The sequence below is a fragment of the Gouania willdenowi genome, chromosome 24 (assembly GCF_900634775.1).
Source record: "Gouania willdenowi chromosome 24, fGouWil2.1, whole genome shotgun sequence".
In the NCBI taxonomy this organism is placed as follows: domain Eukaryota; kingdom Metazoa; phylum Chordata; class Actinopteri; order Blenniiformes; family Gobiesocidae; genus Gouania; species Gouania willdenowi.
Window position 1 is genome coordinate 20596774 of NC_041066.1, and position 22199 is coordinate 20618972.

The window sequence follows — 22199 nt, forward strand, 5'->3', positions numbered from 1 at the left end:
CGTGAGCGAGATGTGCACCCTACACATCAAGGCTTACTTTGTTTTATGGAGGTGGGAGTGGCAACATTAAAGCATGAGGTCTGGTAAAAGCATGATGATGATGATGATACAGAAGGATGAAGCAGCTGTGTGGATGAGCTGTATTTACACAGGAAATGTACAGTAAACATATCTCAGATCAATAAATATACAATTTATTTTATTTTATTTCCAGTGTTGTATTACTATTCTTACAAATATAGTTGTTCCTTCCATCTTACAGTTTTTTTTCCTTTTTATTGTACTACATTTTTGTTCTGTTTTTCTCAGCTTTTATCTTTTTCAATGTATGTAAGCGTTCTTTGTATTTTTACATTTTATTTTTATTTATTTAGCATGTTCAAAGGAAAAGAAAAATACTAAACTCTTGATCTTTAAATATAGATCTGCATCACCTGTAGACGTATAGAGGTAGTTTTGTGTCTTTGTTATTCAATTAAAAAAACAATATTTTCATTAAAAAACAACTTTTTAATTAAAAAAAAAAATTTTCAATCAAAGATTGTTGTTTTATGATTATCTTTTATGCTGTTCTTATAGTTTTATGATTGTTATCTTTTATGCTGTTCTTATAGTTTTATGATTGTTATCTTTTATGCTGTTCTTATAGTTTTATGATTGTCATCTTTTCTGTCTCAGTGTCCTGTGCCGACTGTCTGTGTCCTGGTGCAGACCATAGAATGTAAAAACAACGACTCCTTGTGATGTTTCCTTACCTAGATCTTCTGTACGCAGCAGTATTTTTAAGAAAGTGTCTATTAGTACAGTTCCCGTACGGACAACCCCTGGTGCTATTGGTACGGTTACCGAAGTACACGTACTATTTTTAACAATGTGAAAACACTTTGAGTTGCACTTTTTATAAATAAAGATTGATTTAGACGACATTTGTTAAATATTTTAATAGTACACATTTAAATATGTGACTGTTTTGTGGCGTTTTTAATTGTTGATTAAAAAATAAAACGGATGAAAACACAATACACAATATTGACAATAAAAAAAAAACAGAAAATAAGATTAAAAAAATAAATAAAAATTGGAATTCACTTAAAACATAAATTTCTAATTCTTTTTAAATAGCAGGATTTCAACCTTTTAAATAGGACACAAACTGTCATAAAATAGGCTGACCGGATGGACAAGCATTTTGAGCATGCGTTGAAATAATCTGAAAGGATCCGGTCCATGAAAGGATTGGGCACTGACAAACATAACCACTAACCTAGCATTAGCATCAGCCTAACATTAGCATTAACCTAGCATTGCCACTAACCTAGCATTAGCGAAGCAATAACATAGCAATAGCTGAACATTAGCAATAAGATTGAAAAAATTGAAATTTTCAATAGAAATGAATGGGAAAGAAAAGTCAAAAAGTTAAAAAAGTTACAAATGATAAAAGCGACAGCATAAATCTCGTAAACCTTCTGAATTTTTTGATAGTTTATTTGTCAAAATCAGACAAACGGTTTAGGATGGCCCATGTATCCTCACGAGTTACAACAGGACAAATTACTCATGATGATCGCATGCTTGGCAATGTGCTGGAATTTTAATAGTTCTGACCATAGTGTCATATTTTATGAAACCAGTTTCTGAATCAGACTTTAGTACGAACATAGCTCCATCTGCTGATGTTCACGGTGTAGTGCGTTTCAATAAAAGCAGTTATAGCAGTGCTGACACTGGGAGTAGAAAGTTAAAGTCGACTTTATTTTGATGGTGAAACCCTAAATAACATCTGTGATTACAAAACAGGTTCCTTAATACATCACAGAGGCTGGAATGCTGTACAGACAGACAGGCGTCAGAATAGACTGGACCTAGAAAGGCAACGTAGAGATAGAGTGAGCAGACAAGAGATTTAAAAAAAAAAAAAACACAATCCAATTCCAACTCCTCCCAGCAGTCTTTATGATCAGGGCAGTCAATACGAGTGCTTCGGAAACGCTAAAATCATCTTGAACATCTGGGAAAAACAAATAAAACCAAGAGTCGTCTCACTAAAAATCTACTGAAATGGTGAAAAATGATCAGATTATTGTATAGTTCTCTGGAGCAGTGTCAAGCTATTATAAAAGCATGGGAGTAATATTATGAAAAATAATTAAAAACACAAAACCCTTTTTTTTTTTAATTTTTTAACACCCGCAGGTTTCCTGATCACAGGAACATTTCCCCAAAAACCTCCATCTGAGTGGCCTGTCCCTTTAAGTAGACTCCAACTGACACACAGTACACAAACTCCACATAGAAACACTCAAATACATCCTGCAAACCCCCACTGTAATCCATGTGTAAAAATCAAAAAACCTTAAATCATTAATACCCTGGAAAAATAAAATATAGCACTGTGCGTCTATTGATTTTCATATGATGATAAAATTGTCATTCAAAGGATAACATTTGAAGTTTTTGGAGAAAAGCTGCTCTAACGCATGGAATAATGAGCAGCTGAGATTTCCAAGGTCTACAACTCAACATGATTTTAGCTTTTTTTTTTGGCCTCTCGGGGTCAAAACCACATACTTTAAAACATTAAAACACACAAGAAGTTCATCAGTGAGCTAATAATTCCATCCAAGTTCATTCTGTCTTCTTTTTTGATGAATATGTTAAGATTTCATTCATTCACACAACTTTTTTCAGGAAGTTTACTTTGATCTCCTGACATGTTTCGACTGTCAACTGTCCGTCTTCCTCAGAGGAGTCTGCTGATCGCTTTGACGTGTCTTTGACATCCGTGAAATAATTCCAACAAGTTTATTTTGAATAATATGTCAAGGTTTCATTTATTCAGATAAGTTTTGTTCTTTTTTCAGGAAATTTACTTTGATCTCCTAACATGATGTCGACTGTCAGTCTTCTTCAGAGGCATCCATTGGAATTATTACGTGGTAATAAAGCACACATCAAAGCGATCAGCATAATGAACCATCACATAGTATTGAAAAAGAAGACAAAAATAACTTGCTGGAATTACTACGCAAAAGTCAAGGACAGCATCAAAGCAATCAGCAGACGCCAGGAGATCAAAGTAAGTTTCCTGAAAAAAAGTTGTCCGAATAAATGAAACCGTAACATATTATTCAAAAAGAACTCGCTGGAATTATGGTTAGAAAATCTTTTTTTTTTTGCACTTGAAATTTACCTTAAAATTGACTTTGATCTCCTGACATAATACAACTGCCAACTGTCTGTCTTCCTCAGTGGCATCTGTTGATTGCATTAATGTGCGCTTATGAGTTATTTTTGGGCGGGGCCAACTTGATAATTCTGTCAGACTGGCCACGCCCCAAAATAACTCATAACGACATGTCAAAGCGATCAGCAGACAACTCTGAGGGAGACTGACAGTTGGAGATCAAAGTAAATTTCCTGAAAAACCGAATAAATGAAACATATCATCAGTGAGCTGTTATCTTACTCTGGGCTACACTTGGTAAATTCCAGTCCGTTTCTAAGCTTTTTAATAACCTATATGTTGTTTTGCTCACTCTCAATACTTTAGTGTAATACAGAATTTATAGTACAATGTGATTCTTGTTTTTCTTCACCCAGTGAAAAATATTTCTCAACACCCGAAACATAACAGAAGTAAAAGAAACGTTGATAATCGTCATCAGTTGCAGACTTTTTCTGCCTGTGAATTCTGATTCTTCAGGTGCCGTCGTCGTAACCCTCGTTTTTTTCTTTTCTTTTTTAAAAGCAAGTGATTGGTTTCCAGATTCATCTCCTCCATGGAAGCAGTCCTGTCTGTATTTGGGTCTGGTCCCAAAACGCCTTCCTTCCTTCTTTCCTTAAAGTTTGCACTCGAGTGTTGGCAGCAACGAAAGAAAAGCACATCAAAAATAGACATCTTTAAATAGCTAAGAGTGCAGCACAATCAGAAACATTGAATTCAAGTCTTACTTTCAGCTTCTCTGTGTCCGCCCCGACAACGAACACAGTCAGGAGGAAAATGTTTTAAGTTTAAAAGATAAATCTTTGATCAGAAGAAACACAAACAAACAAACAAAAAACCCTATGTCTAAACTCTAGCATTTGTTTGTTTTTTTCTTTCCTGCCCACATAATTCTGGCACTCTAAGTCACTATAAGAAAATGTTATATATACTGTTGAGGTGGAACTTCAGGGGTTTCTGAATGTCTGTTACTGGAAAGTCCTGCACGTTTGTATGAAGGCAAAGGCAGAGTGAGGAGAAAAACACATCCGCTGTCATTTGCCGGTGGGATTGTTGTCGTCGCTGGTGGTTGCAGCTACGCTCGCTGTGTCAGTGCCGTCGTCTTGGTTCCCAATGTTATTGTTACTATTGTTGTTGTTGTTGTTGTTGTTATTTTGGAGCCCGTGGCTGTTGTTCTGGACGAGAGTCGTGTTGCTGAGCTTCAGCTCGTCCAGCTTCTTCCACAGCTCGTCCCTCTCCTGCTCCTTCTTCTTCTCCCTGGTTTAGAAAACAGTAATAATAGAAACACCATTAGGTTCATATGAAGACGTTCTCTGACTTGTTACTGTTACTCAATTTATTCGGTTCAGGTTTTTTTTTTTGCTTAACTTTTCCTCTTTACTATATAATAATATTGGTTTAAAGGGATTCTCCACTGTTTTTACAAATGTGGCCTAAAACCTTTGAAATGTACTTATTAGAAGATCTATGCATATGTGACTGATGATGTCACAAGGCACCATTTGTCTGTAAACATCACATTGTTTTCTATTGGAGTGAAATATTCAGCCTGTTTTTATAGATAATTTAGCAGCTTTTAAGATCAAAATGCCAACTTGTGATGCTTTTTTCTAAATAATCAGGAAAGGTTAAAGATGTTGATGTAAACCTCTTTGGTTTATGGAAAGAGGATAAAAACAGCTGTGTGTCCACAGGGGGCGACAGGTCCAACTCTGCGGTTTCATAGTAGACAATGAAGCAGAGAAGAAGAGCTCTCCAAAGGGACCTTTACTCTCCCCTTAAACAGTGCGTTGACACGCTCTGGTGGCTGAAGTTAGCGAATATATCACAGACTGTTGATGAATTCCCACCCAAAAGGACTTCTATCTTGAGGGTTTGTGTCTTCAACTGTCCGTGATTCACTCGTTAACTTCAGCCACCAGGGCGTCAGGCGCACATTATATAAGGGAGAGTAAAGGTCCCTTAGGAATTTTCTTCTTCTCTGCTTCATTGTCTACTACGAAACAGCATAGTTGGAACTGCCGCCCCCAATGGTCACAGATTGTTTTCCAGTCAAAACTGTTTTTATTCGCATTCGGTAAATCAAAAGGGTTTACATTGTCAGAAGTTGTCATTTTGACCAAAAAAGCTGCTAAATGATCTAAAAACAGGCTGAATGCTCCACTCCAATAGTAAACAATGAAATGTTTACAGGCATTGGGGTTGTGTGACATCATCAATCATGTGATTTCAAGGTGGTGGAATACAGGCTCTAAAACGGTAAAGGAGTCCCATTTTTAAAAGTTAATAAAACTGATATGGTGCAGTCTGCACTGTATTTACATCAGATATTCGTTTGGACCAGCAGAGGGCGCTGGTAACCCAGTGGTCAGATGGCATGCAGATATCTTTGCAGTGAAGAAGAGATGCTATGCGCTAGCAGACAGAACTAATAGAAAAACATGATTTTTACAGATATTCACGTAATATTACAGATATTCTTTCGGCGCTAAAGGGCTAAGGGTTCATTTATGAACATGTTTAAGAGTAGAAGGTGGCCAGAAAGGAAGTAGTAGCAGATGCCGCCCGCCGCCTACACTTTTAGATGAGAATGATACATAGCGCCCTCTGCTGTTTAAAAAAAAGTACTGCGATTCAATTTTCAGAGCATCGATGAGAACCGTGATACCTATGAATCGATTTTTACTGCCTTACCATTAATCGTTACATCCCTAATTTTGGGCCATTTCTGGCTCATTTACACTTCAATAAAGTAAAATGGTGCTCCATTATTTCATAAAACCTGCTAATCTCTTTTAAGATTCACAAATAAAAAATAACATTTTCTGGCTGTGTTGACTGCACTTGTTCAAAGGGAATCTGATTAAAACACAGAAGTCAAAGCTAATCGATGTCTGTTTGTCTGTGAGTGAAACACATACCGCTGCCTGTCTGCTTTATAAGAGGAAGTGAGCTCATCGAAGAGGGTGCAGTTCATCTCCATCAGTGTCTTCAGTACATTGTAGACCAGAGCAACGATGGTCCTGCAAAGAGATAAAACCCAAACATTGATGAGTCATTATTAGTGTTTGTTTCTCAGTCAGGGAACAGATTGATGATGAAAAAGCTGAAAACATAGACATTGTTTTTCTGGTGCTCTATGTTTCTGTTCACTTTTTTTTATTATTGATCTATCATTGCATTTACCAATGTATATTTGTAAATAAACATTTAATCATTCATTATACCATATGGTAACATTCTGCAGCAGACATATTTAAAACAGCTTGAGATAATATTGATTAGCCAATCCACCACCCTATGTTTTATTATACAGTCCAAGAACAATTTATTTTTTAATATAAAAAAGAGCATCATTATAAACTCTTATTAAGTCAAATTTTATTATTGAGTCACTAAACTACAATTCCAGATGTCATTCCAAAGTGTTTTGGTTATCAATTTTAAGGTGATCAAACATCCTCCTTTTAAGCAAGTGGGAGGGGCAAGTTGGAAGCCCCTCCCACTTGTGAGTCTGCACACCTGATTCTTTTAATGACAATAATCTGTCACTGTGGGTGAACTGGGAGCAATGGCAGCTACAGTGGAAATAGTTCTTTAACCTTCAACTGGGACTGAACTTTAATGTAAAGACTCTTCACATGTTTGGATGAACACTTGGTAAGAACCTCGATATATAGACACGGGTTTTATTTAAACTTCTGTTGCTTGGACAATTCATTCAAAAGTAAATAGGAAACTTGGACTTAAGTTGAATGCAGTTCTTGTTCATTTATTTGTAAATTTTGGCAAATTGTTTACTAGGCTATTCTAGAAATGTTTGACTTTGATGTACTTGGTTAATTTTAAGATTTATTAAGCTTATTTCAACTGCCATGTAATCTGCGTAATTAAAACTACATTGGGTTAAAGTGAAATACAAATAAGGTAAGATAAAACATTTAAATAGTGGTTTGGAATGATCTATACTGCTTAAAAACACTGTGGTTTAAAACTGTTTAAAAATACCTGGGTTAAAGTACAGAATATAAAGTTAACTTACCTTTAACAATCAGATTTTGTGGTTAAACAGAATAATAAATATTTGATATGTTAATAAATACTATACACACATGTTAAAAACTGTTAAAATGCAAGTTAAAATATCAATAATTTAATATAATTGATAAAGATTGGAAGTAGAAATAAAAATGGTACTGATTTAAAACCATAAAATAAAATTCTTGGAAAAGGTTAAAAAGTTGATTTCAAGGATCGAATGGTTGTCTAATTGTCCTAGTATTGTGTATTTTCCTTTTGAGGTTTTTCACCTAAGCGGATGCACCTAAACACAGAAAATACTTTGAATGAAAAAGGTCTGGTTCTTTTAGTGAAATCCCTAAACAACATCCAGTAAAAATAAGTTATTTTCAAGTCAGGAACAGCACAAAATGAAGGTCAACTTGACAATGGATCCAGTTTCATGTTCTGCTGCCTTTGGTGTGAACACATCTGGAGTTGCTCCAGTGGTTGAGCTGTACGTACGGGTTCCAGTGTTCTTTGGAGATCCGGTACAGGCTGCCGAACATGGTGGGGAGAACCTTGTCGATGTTTTCCTCGATGAGGCTCAGGATGTACTCGTTATTCCAGAAGTAGAGCGCTCGCTCCGCCACCTTTAATGACAGATTTAAAGAAACGTGTCAAACTCAAGGTGTTCTGTCAAATCCGTCCCTTTAAGAGCATCCAATGTGGCCCGCGATGGAAGTAAAAATAACAGAGAAAACATCAATCATTGTGTAAAATACCAAATAATTCAAAGATATCTCAGTCCATCCAAATACATAAATTCAATTAAACTTAAGTTTTCTGTGCTTAAATCACATGATGACAGTGAATAATCTCAAATTGTTGAAAGAACTCTCAAAGATTCCAAAATCCTGAAATGTTCCTGAAATCCTTTCACAAAAATCCCCTGAATTAAATACAAATTGGCCAAAAAATCAAGAAAATCTAAAGTGAAGATCTTGCTGGGACTGATATGTCATTTATAGCTTGGATATTCTCTGTGCCGTACATACTTTACATATCATTTATTTGTGGAAGTGCAAACTAGGGCACAATAATGCAGAAGTTATTTGTTTACCCGCCTAAAATTAGCAAAAAACAATCCTAAAAACTGGTTAGTTTCCGACTCCTTCATTAAATTGAGTTTGAAACACCTGTTCCAAAGGGAAAACCTTCAGGAAACAATTAATAGTCATTGTGATCACCTAATGCTCATTTCTGCCAGTGTTTAATTGATTCAGTACACAGTACCACTTTCTTTTCTCCTTTTATTTGATTTTATTTCTCTGCTGCTGGAACTGTGCACATTTCCCCTTGTGGGACGAATAAAGGTTATCTTAAGTATTGTGTGTTTTATATTCGGCTCTAAATAAAATGGACTTTGATGCATATTTAACCTCAGAATCACATCAGAAAAGCAAGCTCTGCTCTGTGATGTGATTGTTGGCCTTTACCTGAAAATGTGGATTGGCCACACATTTGGAGATCTGTCTGAACAATGGCTCCTGAATCTTTTTAAACTGTGTTGGTTCAATGACGTCCAGAATCTCTTCGATTTCGCCCAGGTACATCACCTGAATGACAGGACGTGACACAACAATTAAAATGTGATCGACAGCAGAGTCGTTACTTTTCTTAACGGTGTAATTATAGACTACCCGTACCTCTTTCTGGCTGCACGTTTTAGGCCAAAACTTGAGCAACCCACGAATCACCTGCAACAATTACAGACGACTTTATCTCAGAGAGTGCATGGAACCAAAGTCTGTGCAGTTTGAACTGATTTCAGATGATAAGATTTGTGTTTAAAGGAGAAAATAACAATACCGGCTCTGTGAGTGTGGGATCCTTTTCCAAGAACTGAACGACACAGTAGGCCAGCTAAGAAGAGAAGAGACCAAAATATTCCCAAAATGAACTTAACATTAAGATCAAACACTCACCAAAAACTTTCTCCTGTTAAAAATACATTTGGCTTGACAAGCTGTGACTGGTACAATTATTCTGACCAAAAATACAGAAAATATCATGCAAGTGTTTACATTTGTTGCCACTAGAAGGTGCTATAGTACAGATATTAAAACAAACAAAACCTAGTGGAACTATAACATATAGCAGTGGTTCCCAAACCGGGGTACAGGAGCACATTGCAGGGGGTACTCGGAAAGATTTAACAATTAATTTAAAAATAATCGGGAAATGCTCCCAGTTACTTTTTAAGACTCAACAAATTCACCACAAACAAACAATACCATTGCTCAATAAAATACTATATTTTCTTGTAATGTATTGAAACAGGATTATTTTTTGCCGAAGAGGCCATTTTATCAAACCTCTGACAATAGGAGACAATAATTAACTACATTTTACAAAGGATATCGTAATAATTTACTATTGAAGTAATTACATAAAAGTTGCATTGGTATTTTGAAAAAAGAATTTCAATTTTAAGTTACATTCATTGTTTTGAATTTGTACATTACGCCTTAGGAAACCGATGTTGGAGACACATTTAGTGGTTTAGGAGAACCCACTGTTCCACAAATGAAAAAGCAAATTAAAATTATTATTGAAATTATGGAGATGGTCCTTATGATAGGAAGAGGGGGTACAAATGATTTGACAAAAATGCAAAGGGGGGTACATGGGACAAAAAGATTGGGAACCACTGACATATAGCAATGTGCTGTGAAAAAAAAGAGAGCAATGGGAGAAGTTCTCTGTACCTGTGCGTGGAAAAGGGCCAGTCCTTTAGCGGTGTGCAAAGGTATGAGAACCTTCATGAGGAACTGCTTGTGTTCTGCCTTCAGAGGCAACGCAAATCCATTGATGATGCTGAAAGCAGATAAAGCCACAGAGGATTATTAGAACACTGAAGTGCAGCAACAGGGTGAGACTACAGTGGTGAAAATGTCCTCTATTCCCAGTTCAGAGCTACAGTATAAATGAGAGCTAAAGTCTACGCCCCAGAATTAAAACCAGTTATAGCTCATGTTGTCTTTAAATGTGAACTGAACTGAATTTAATTTATTACCATTGTTGGTATTTTGCTTTGTATTCTTGTATATCTTAAGTTACTGATTATAAGTCAGTAGATCTTAAACAAAAAAGGTGTTAAAGGAAACCAACTCTTGCCAGGGTTGGGGTCAGTTATAATTGTAATTGCATAATTAATAATTAATTACAAGTATGACATAAGTGTAATGATGATTGAAAAATGTTGTTGCTGCTGTAATCATAATTTAATTGTAATTGAGTTCAGATTATTGACTTTGAATATGTGATTGGAATGGAAATTCTATAAAAACTCTCAATTACAATGTAATCAAACATAAAACTGTGGAACTATGTTACAGTTTTATGTCTTACATATATGTAGTTAACAATTATTAAAATATGTTTCATATGAACTTGTAATCCAGGGGTATACTGACAGAAAAAAGGCTCAGACACCCACACCAAGAACATTGATTAGGAAGCCTAACAAGGTAACTAAGAAAGAAAAAACAAATTAGATTATAGATAATATTTTTTAGTGTATTTTACAATTACATCTGATTTAAGACAAAACCAACCTGTTATCATAAGAGATGCTAACAGAAAGCTAACACAAGTTATGTTTTAAGTAGGGATGTAACGATTAATCGTAAGGCAGTTAAAAATCGATTCATAGGTATCGCAGTTCACATCGATGCTCTGAAAATTGAATCGCAGTACTTTTTTTAAACAGCAGAGGGCGCTATATATCCTACTCATCTAAAAGTCTCCGCAGCGGGCGGAATCTGCTACTACTTTCTTTCTGGCTGCCATCTACTCTTAAACATGTTCATGAATTACTCTTTACCCCTTTAGCACTGAAAGAATATCTGTAATATTATGTGAATATCTGTAAAAGTCACGTTTTTCTATTAGCTCCGTCTGCTAGCATAACATCTCTTCTTCACTGCAAGAATTTCTGCATGCCAAACGACCACTGGAACTATTATGTAGTTTTGCATTGTTTACTATAGAACCAGAATTTAAATTACTAGGCATTTGTATTATTCGTTTATTTATTTCATTCAAGATTTATTTTTAGTTAAATTGCATTGTTTTGAATAGTTTATCAAGGGATTCTTTTGACAATGAAAAATAAAAGGAAAACAGTACAGTATTTTCTAGTTTTTTTCCCCCCAAAAAATAAAGGAATATTTTTCAGTCATCATTTGTCTACAGTCCCATTTTGTAAAATAAATCGTGAGAGAATCGCATCGTGAACCCAGTATCGTGAATCGAATCGTATCGGGAGTTGAGTGAATCGTTACATCCCTAGTTTTAAGGGGTTATTTATTAAAGGTTCAATAATTGTGATTAATTGAATTTGAACTTTAGTAATAGAGAGCGTAATTGTAATTGACTTTCAGAGGGAAATAATATTTGTAATTGGAAAAAAATGCCAGTCATTGTAATAAAAACTGAGTTGTAATTGAACAATAATAATTCAAGATATAATTGGAATTGAAAAATGTAACTGACCCCCACCCTGACTCTTTCCCATATCAGGTCTCTCACCTACAATGTTTGACTCTTAAAATCTAAAATTAGTTTTAGATCATATTACAGATTAATTTTATTCTCCTTAAAATCCAACAGATATTTCATGTAATACAGGCACGACATTTAAAAACTCACCTTCCCAGAATCTCAAGCAGTTCAGCCACTCCATTGAAGTGTTCGGTTTCATAAATGAACCTGCAACAGCATCAAACACACATTGACTAAGAATTAGGAAACACTCTGAAACACACATCAGAAAAATCTAATCACGTGACACCCAACAATGTGTTCACTCCTTAATCCATTTAAACCAACCCATTCCAATTTGGGGATTTGGTTGTGTAATTAATTACAGTAGAATGCTCAGATCACAAAATAAAATAAAAAGTTAAATAATGACATTTTGTCATTGAAATCTGAATCTTGACTTTTAATTGAACGTCTAATCATCCAATCAGGGGAATCATCTAAGGAAAAAATGCATTTCATTGGCCACTCAAAGACTCTTTCATAAACTGATGATCCATGCATCATTCATGTCACCAGTTTGTTTATGCATTTTCATGTCGCTGTGCGGCCATGGTGTACACAGGCCGACCCTGACAACCGACAGCCTTATTTTTATCCTGGGTGACAGATGGTCAAAGTGGGTGCACCCATTTTATCACCTTGCCTGTTGGAAATGACATCAAGTGTCCCCTGTTTTATTCATCAGAGGCTCATTGTTACACAGCAACAGGCACCATAAAGATGGGATTTATACTGGACCTCAACTTTTAAAGTATAGAACTCATGTGGTTTTATAGTCCACTTAAGAACTATTAAAAATGACTGTGCCTGCAACAAAAAACAAAACAAGATAGAGCTGTTCCAAGTGCAAAGATGGCAGTAAATCTTAATTTATCATTTCTATTAAACTTGGAACATCTATATTATGTTTGCAAAACAATAGGTTACCATTTACTTAATACCGTATGTTGGGCATAAATACTCAAAGCCCATTAAATAGATGAGTTTAGGCTTCTGCTCATCACACAGGTGTTGAGCTACTTAAAGGGATTCTCCACTGTTTTTACAAATGTGGCCTAAAACCTCTGAAAAGTACTTATTAGAAGATCTATGCCTAACGCATTATTTATTTGCACATATTCGTTTCATGAACTTTAGACAAAAAAAAAATAGGACTACTTTATCGTTTTAGAGACTGTGTTCCACCGTCTCGAAATCACGTGATTGATGTCACACAACCCCATTGTTTTCTATTGGAGTGAAACATTCAGTCTGCTTTTTTAGATAATTTAGCAGCTTTTTCAGTCAAAATGACATTTTGTGCTACTTTTGGTTTCCCTAATAGTCAGGAAAAGTTAAAGATGCCGATATAACCCTCTTTTGTTTGCCGAAAAAAAAAAAAAGTTGTGACCCGAAAACATCTGTGACCGCAGGGGGCGACAGTTCCAACTCTGCAGTTTCGTAGTAGACAATGAAGCAGAGAAGAAGAGCTCTCCTAAGAGACCTTCACTCCCACCTTATACAGTGCGCTGACATAATCTGGTGGCTGAAGTTAGCGACTTTGTGTGTCTTCAACAGCCGAGCTCTGTTTAAGGGAGAGTAAAGGCCCCTTAGGAGAACTCTTCTTCATTATCTACTATGAAACCTCAGAGATGGAGCTGTATTTTTTTTCCTGTCACAACTGTTTAATTTGTTCGGCATAGATCTTCTAATAAGTACATTTCAAAGATTTTAGGCCATATTTGTAAAACCAGTGGAGGATCCCTTTAAACTAGCTTCAGTGTAAAACAAATTCTGCTTTATAACTTCATATCTATTCTGTGGCAAATTGATGCCCCATTAATTGGACATTAAAGTTGTTCTCCTACTGCAATTCACTCACCGCAAGAAAATGTTGTTGATCTGCTTCCTGATGAAGGCTCGTAACCCCAGAAACTTCCCGTAAATCCGATGCAGAATGGTCTTCAGGAAGTCCCTCTCCCTCGGGTCCTCGCTGTCAAAGAGCTCGAGCAGCTGCAATGAGAAGCAGCAGCAGCTTTCAGACCATATTTATTTAGTGTTTACAGAGAGCAATGATTCCTTTTGTTACACTTCCATAGCTTTAACTACTTTAACCACAACAGCATTTGATTAATCCAAGTTTGAATTTTGGGATTCTTGCCTCTTGTCTGTCGCTGCCTAACGTTTGTTAGTGTTGTTGATCTCCTACAACGCAACACAAATATTTCTTGCGTTGCGTCCTGCTGCTCTGATGAATAATTGAGAAGCAGCTACACAACGTTGTCAAACAATCGATCACCTGCTGAGCCGAATGCCAACTCTGACACATCTTACTCTACAATAGATACGCTCACTATATATGAATCATTCACCGTGTGTCTCAGCCTAATGACACACGTATTACACTTAATGAAATATTAGCAGTTCATTTTAAACAGGCTTATTTCATTACATTGAGATTACCAAGTGTCACTTTCTTTACTTCATTTAGAATGAGTAACAAAGATGGAGAATTTTTTTTTTTTTTTTACTTCTGTGCAGCAGAAAGATGTTTTTTACACTAATATACATCAAACTTAACTAAATGACCTTTTTTATGCTAATTTTAATGTTTTATAATTTAAAAAATGGTCCCCTTCTCTGCTTTGTTTTTTTCTGACTCTTAAAATAATTTATTTTGAAATTATTTTCATTAAATTACTTGTGTGTGCATTAATCTCTAGACCTTTTATTGATTTTTAACTTTTGTCAATCACAAGCAAATTTCCGTGAAGTGCTTTGATTGACAATTGCATTTGTGCTACATAAATACATTTTGATTGATTGATTTTTTTCAACCAAACAATACATTTTTAAAAAACACATGTATATGTATATTTATATATACTTTTATTTATTTGTATTAAATGTCTTTATGTTTAATATTTTTGCACCTTATCTTTTGTTTGCTCATTTTCTTTGTGTAGTCTTGTACCTTTTTTCTGCGTGTGCATAATTATTAATATTATTAGTGTTGTTGTTTTTTTTTTTTTAATATGCCGCTCTTTGCCGTTCTAATTACTCCTCGGGGTTTAATAAAGTATTTTCTGATTCTTTTTCCCTTTAAATACATAAGTTCACCGATAGTACTTAAGTCCAAGCTATGTTATACAAGTGCCACAGTGCAAATAATAATAATATTATGCCTTAACACTCTATATAATGAACTGAAGTAAAATGTGAGGCATAAAGCAGCTATATGATGAGTCATCATTGCATTACTGTTCAAAGCAGTAGAGCCTGTGCCAGTGAGTGCAGTGTTTTCAGGCTTCTATCAGCTTCAGGCTGTGGTGCTCGTCTTCAACTAGCATGCCATCAGCACCTTGGTGACAGGGCTGACAGTCTCTATTTTTATCTGTGCATATATCCAAGAGGAAGGAGGCACTGTGGCACACACACACACCCCTACCAATCAATCATCTACGCATCGTTAAATAGAGCAGCTCAGCCATACATTTCCACAACTACAGTAACTGTTTTTAATGATTTACAGGTGATCCCACAAACATTTCTGGCATATCCTTCAAGAGTAACTAAACCCCTGGATTTGGCCAACCTGCCACGTGAGGAAAAATTAATAAAATGCATTGATTATGGGCGGAACTCCCTGTGTTGTAAATGGCACACTCCGTACTATACACTACAAACTCAATGAGTATATGCTTTCTACTATATACTAGCATGATTAGGATGATGAGAGTTCCCACCAGGGTTGGGGTCAATTAGAATTGTAATCATGAGTACAGTGCCCGCCGGAAGTATGTATTCATATAGTGGGAGGTTAAGTAGAGTTGTCAAATATGGGCATAATAATAACATATTCTGTAGCATTATAAAGGGGTATATTTGCAGGTGCAAAGTAAAAATAGTGTGTGCGATTTCCCTGGTTTAATTCTATGGGACATGCACATGATGAATGTGTTGTTTTTTTACTCATTTTATATATTTTTTCATTTGGTGCATTTTTCTGTAATGTATGTTTTTTGGAGTCATTGTGTATTTTTGTATCTTTCTGTCTTTTGTGTGTTTTTTGTATAATTATTGTTTTTTTCTTGCCACTGTAGTGCGATTCTGGAGTCATTTTATGTATTTTTGTGTCTTTTTTTGGTGTAGTTTTGTACATTTCTGTTGTCAATTTAGTGTATAAATATTTAGTTTAGTGCATTTTGAGTCATTTCAAAATTTTTGTTGTCGTTTGGTGTATTTTTCTGTAATATATGTTTTTTGGAGTCATTTTGTGTGTTTTTGGAGCCTTTTTGTATATTTTTGTGCATTTCTGTTGTTGTTTTGTGTACTTCCTGTATAAATATTTTTTTGTTTTTTGCTTTACGTCATTTGTGCATTTTTTGTATAATGTTTTTTGTTGCCTTTGTAGTGTGATTCTAGAGTCATTTTGTATCTTCTTTTAGTGTAGTTTTTGTACAAATATTTAGTTTTGTGTATTGAGTCATTTTCATATTTTTGTTGTCGTTTAGGGTGTGTGTGTGTGTGTGTGTGTGTGTGTGTGTGTGTGTGTGTGTGTGTGTGTGTGTGTGTGTGTGTGTGTGTGTGTGTGTGTGTGTGTGTGTGTGTGTGTGTGTGTGTGTGTGTGTGTGTGTGTGTGTGTGTGTGTGTGTGTGTGTGTGTGTGTGTGTGTGTGTGTGTGTGTGTGCGCGTGCGTGCGTGCGTGCGTGCGTGCGTGCGTGCGTGCGTGCGTGCGTGCGTGCGTGCGTGCGTGCGTGCGTGCGTGCGTGCGTGCGTGCGTGCGTGCGTGCGTGTGTGTGTTCACTAAACTTAATCATGTAGTTGATATTTCAGTTGTTTCGTAATTATAATTGTATATTATATAATTGAAGCCGGTCCCAGGACAATTTTAAATTCCGCTCGCGATGCATCATGATGATGTTGAGTATGACTAGTGTGCACATTGTGCATGCTTAAAAAATGTCCCGCTATAGTATACATCTGGGTATTTCTCGCAATCAATCTTTACATACTAATTTTGATGTCAGACTTAGCATGAGTAGTAAGTTAGTATGACATATTGAACACAACCTGTGACTTAATGCAAGTTTTCATAACGGAGCAGAGTCAGCACACTTTGGATCTGCTGTGCTGTCACTGTCGACACTTATCTCCTCGGAATCACTAGAACAGGAGGGCTTACTGTGTTCTGCTTTCAAAAGGTTCACAGAAAAATGAACATCGCTAAAGTATCCTCCACTGAGCTGTTTATCTGCTGAGTCACTGATAATAGCGGAAGAAACTCAAAGGACTTGATTTTTAGCCGTGGCCTCCACTAAGTTCTCTTAACTTAAACCAGACTTTGCTTCTTCTCTGGGAGGAGAAACAACAAGTGGCTATTTAAAGCTCGTAAACGACACATCATGGAAAGTCAGATCTGGCACCTCGGATGTGGCCCGGCCAACATTCCTGGCCTTATGGTGCCCGTTAGTGGTTGCTTTGCAAGAAGTGAGGCATTCCTGCATTAGGTTGGTGAGCCAAGACAGATGGTGATGAGTCTGACTCATCCCAAAAGCCCACATCAAGTTGGGCAACTTACTTGACGCATCACAGTGTTAGTGATTACTGTTGTGGTATTAACTACGTTCAACAATTTCAGGAATTTGAACAACCAACAACTGTAAAAAGCTGACTAACTATTCACACGTTACTGAGAAAATCACTGTAATCTTCAATAGATTAGACAATAGATGAGACACTAGATGGTAATTTTCTTTTTAGGTCAAAGGTCAATACATTTTCATTATTCATAATTCATTATTACTCAACACTCTTTTTTTAAAATATAAAATTGGGCCTTAAAGAAACACATTAAACTGCATTACTGAATCCACTTCTAAGTTGTAGGCCTCTACATGGCATTCATTAACACTTTAACACTCAATTATAACATATTTTGCTATGGGTTGAAAAAGAAAAACAAAGCGGTATAAGCTACACATGTTCCAGCAAGTTAATTTAGTTTTTTTTAATGTAATAATATGTAAACATATTACAATAATGTGTAGCTTAACACATTAAGCAAGACATGGCTGCCGCTTGCAATACATCTTTTGTAGTTTCAGTTGTGGTAAATAAAGACACATACCTGCAGAACAAACTTCTGATCAATATATCGCTTAGCAATGCTGGGCTGAAAGTCAGGATTTTCCAAAAAGCGCAACAGGAACTCATACACCAGCTGTTAAAGGACAAAAAAATGCTGCTTTGTTATTACTACCAGATATTGAACATTCATGCAATATTAAGAGGTGGAAGGGGCCGTACCTGTATGTGGGGCCATGCAGCCTCCAGAGTGGGTTCGTCCTCCTCTGGGTCAAAATCAGGATTGTCACTTGGTGGCAGTGCACGGAAAATATTGGTGATGATCTAAAAGGATAAAAATATAATACTCTTTAGTAAGAAATAAAAAGGGTTTAACATGAAGTAGGTTTGCTAGTTGCAGCGAACGAACAAAAGTGGCAACAATCCTTAAGGAAGTTACAAGCTTGTTATCATTTCTAGCAGTGGTTCTCAACCTTTTCAGCCCGCAACCCCCAAAGTAAAAAGGACAAAGACTGGGGACCCCCACTGTACCTGAAGGTGGTTGTACACATACACGAGTAAAGTAACTTAAAAAGTAGGAACAATTTGTTTAAACTGGCAAATAATGGGTATGACAATTCAAGAATGTGGTTAAGTTGGCAAAATAAGCATGAAATACAGTGAAAAGAGGTTAAAAGTGACAATAATGGGTCAACATATGTGACATTAGGTGGGAAAAGTGGTGGAAATGGTTTATAAGTGCTGAAAATGTCTTGAAAGTGGAAAAGAAATGTGTAGAAAAGGCATTGAAATTTGATGAAGTGGCAGAAAACAAGCAAAAATAAGTCAAGAAAAAGTTATGAAAATAGGTTAAAATATGGAAGGTTTGGCGTAGTTGCAGAAAATGGGTAAAAATTTGCAGAAATGGTTGACATAATAATAAAGTTTAGTTAACGCATGTTCCATTCAACGTTAAATAATTGTTTCTACTACCGTAAATATCTGTACAAAGGACAGTCAACGTAGTCAAGTCACTGCCACTTGTTATTTTTAGCAGAGGTACAGTTGAGAGCACAACACATTACACACATGCAGGGGTACAAAAGGCTAGCATTATATGATTGGATGCACACGGGCCAACTGAAGTGATTAGGACAACATTAAATTAACTATTGTCAGCTGGAAAATTTCAACCGACATCATTGACGGCAACAGAAGCGTCAAGCAGAAAGGTCCAAACTGACTGTTGAAAAAAAACCTCCAAAATGCATTGGGAACAGAGAGAACTGCATTTTCTCTACGGCACACAGAAATATCCCTAAACTTATGTACTACTTGTGGTCACTGGTGGTGCTTTTTTAATGAAAATACCAAAAGTAAAATTTTAGATGTATATGCTTGTTTGTTTGTACTGCTCATTACACCCTGTGAATAAAACGGGTATAAAACCATGGTTTGTGGCCAGTGACTAGGGGCGTGCATTGCCATGAATCTGACGATACGATTCACGTTTTTGCATGTCTTGCTATGACATATCTTGATAACAAACAATACGATATACATCGTGATATCAATATTTACAAATTTCACCTTTACATGTACAAAATGGTATCAAATAAAATGTATTTAATTTTTTTAAACTTACGAGAACAAGTAAATGGTAACCAAATGTAATTCAAGCACCAATATCAAAATCAAGTGGAATGTTTATCAAACTGTCAAATTATATTTTTCCAAAAGGTTTAACTTTTGCTTCTACAACAGATTTTGATTCCCAATATGTTTTATGAAAATAAAGTTAACTACAATTAATCACAATTACTGTGCCTGAAATAAATGACCTAAGAATCAGAATCAGAAGTCCTTTAATTATCCCAAGGGGAAATTACTTAAACATTAACATTCCTCTTGAGTTGAAAATGATAATGGATCCTAAATATCATCTAGTTTCTTTCCTATGTATTAATTATCTTGTTAGGCTTCCTAATCAATGAAAATATAGGTTTTAATTTATTTTTTTTATGGTAAAATGTGGGAAACTTCATATAAAACATTTTAATATGTGTTAACTACATACATGTGTAGAACTGTACATAGAACTGCAACATGGTTCCCTAGTTTTGTGTTGAACTATAATTGACAATTTCTATAGAATTTTCATGGCAATACAATTACAAAGTCAATTATCTGAATCCAATTACAATTTAATTACGATTACGACAGAAAGAGATTTTTAAATTTACAATTATAATTACTCAATAATTAATTACGCAAATACAATTATAATTGACCCCAACTCTGATGCAGACTTTAGGGAATGATTCAATTTGATTGGGCTGTGAGTCTTAAACCCACTCCTATGTTAGGCTTCAGCGATGTGAAGGCCTTTGACATACTACAAAGGCTAAGCTAACAGATTGCTACCAAGGCTTTAGCTGCAACATCTAGATGATTGAGTTTAAGTCATCCTGTGACTATTTCAGTCAGGTGATGTCCCCCCCCCCATCCCCCTTCAAGGATGAATGAGCCCCTCAGTTCAACACTGTTTCACTACTGAGCATATATTTACCAGTTTGTGTCCTCCAACTGACTTTACAGCAGTCTGAGCTTGTAGTGCAATCGTTTCTGCGCTGATGATGATGACATATTGTCAGCAACTGATCAAGTTCAGACTATTTCATGCATATCCCACTCATTCTTTTTTAGAAGCACAAAAATACAGCCTGTTGACAGCCTGCCCAGAATAATGTCTCGGAAGAATGATTCAGTAAACTATTGTGAGGGTTGCTAACATTAGAACAACCAAGCAACACCTGCCTGATCTTACAGCAAACTGATACAACACAACCAACACACACAGATTTTAACCATACTCGTAGAAACCAATAGCTTATGTCTTTTTAACCTCACATGATGAAACAATGTATCAAAGGTTCCTGGAAACATCAAGAATACCAACGTTAGTCAAATAAAAGCCTAAGGACAATCATGCAAATATTATTAAAGTGGATACACAACCTTGCGAACTAATTTCAGTGAGGAATCACATGACTGGTCGAGTTCAAAGCTAATAAGTTTCAGGGGCGTCTGCTGATCGCTTTGATGTGGCCTTAACTTCTGCGTAATAATTTCAGCAAGTTCTTTTTGTCTTCTTTTCGAATAACATGTTAAGGTTTTATTTATTCAGACAGCTGTCATTCAGGAAATGTACTTTGATCTACTGACATGTTTCGACTGTCAACTGTCAGTCTTCCTCACTTGCTGTCTTCTTCAGTGACATCCGCTGGAATTATTACACGGAAGTCAAGGACACATCAAAGCGATCAGTTTAATGAAACCGTCCCATATTATTAAAAAAAGACAAAAAGAACTTGCTGGAATTATGGTTAGGAAATGTTTTTTTTGCCCTTGATAAAGAAAATTACTTTGACAGTTTGCAGTCGAAATATGTCAGGAGATCAGTCTTCCACAGAGGCGTCTGCTATCGCTTTGATCTGTCTTTGACTTGCAGAAATTCCAGCAGGTTTTTTTGTCTTCTTTTCAAATAATAAGGTTTCATTTATTCAGACAACTGTCCTTCAGGAAATGTGCTTTGATCTCCTGACATGTTTTGGCTGTCAACTGTCAGTCTTCTTCACTTCAACCTTAACATAAATCAGGTATTGCTCATAATGTGTAGCAGTTTAATACTGAATTGTAACAGAAAAGGTAAAATTCCAACTAAACAAGATCAGTGTTTACTATGACATTTAAACACTGAGCAAAAACCTTCAGAGGAAAAAATATCTGCCGGAGTTTAAAGTAGTCGGGTAAGAAATCGTGTTTTCCGACACATTTTCTGATAGAAAACAGAAATATTTGAATCACCTTGTGAATTAGGAAAGCAATTCTCTTGTCGTCTGCAGAAAACACTCATTCTATTGCATTCAATATCCATCTTACAGAACAGAGATGATAATAACCCTCACTGTTTGTAGTCCCGACATCCTCAGTGATCAAAGCAACCTCTGGTGCACCAGAATAATGGGCTGCACTTTAAACACTCGCCTCTTCAATATCATATCATCCTGAGCATGGAGCAAATGTGCACAGCTATTATCAAGCTATAGCTTTGTAAAAGTGCAGCTGCTTTTCGTCAACCTTAGTCAGACTCGGCACTTTTGCTTGAATGTGTTTTTTTTTCCTAAACTCAATCTCTCCTTCTCTGGGTTGCAGACCGAGAGAAGTGCTAAAAATACTCATGTCCTGCTTGCTTCAAAAATAATTACACTAAATTATGTTTTTAAAAAAAAGCAAGAACTTCATTAAAAGTTTGCTG

At 35.9% G+C, this 22199-nt stretch overlaps 1 protein-coding gene across 1 annotated transcript in view; it reads right to left on the reverse strand.

The window, feature by feature from the left end:
- Positions 1-2436: 2436 nt before the first annotated feature.
- ppp2r5a (protein phosphatase 2, regulatory subunit B', alpha isoform) overlaps positions 2437-22199 on the reverse strand; it is a 42484-nt gene continuing 22721 nt past the window's right edge. The window contains exons 3-13 of the mRNA XM_028439438.1: positions 18125-18226; positions 17946-18038; positions 13698-13828; positions 11942-12001; positions 9997-10105; positions 9098-9151; positions 8935-8985; positions 8725-8844; positions 7751-7878; positions 6148-6249; positions 2437-4483 (exon numbers count right to left, since the gene is read on the reverse strand). Coding sequence (XP_028295239.1) covers positions 4261-4483; positions 6148-6249; positions 7751-7878; positions 8725-8844; positions 8935-8985; positions 9098-9151; positions 9997-10105; positions 11942-12001; positions 13698-13828; positions 17946-18038; positions 18125-18226 — 1173 coding nt within the window. The 3' untranslated portion in view covers positions 2437-4260. The remainder of the gene's footprint in view (positions 4484-6147; positions 6250-7750; positions 7879-8724; positions 8845-8934; positions 8986-9097; positions 9152-9996; positions 10106-11941; positions 12002-13697; positions 13829-17945; positions 18039-18124; positions 18227-22199) is intronic.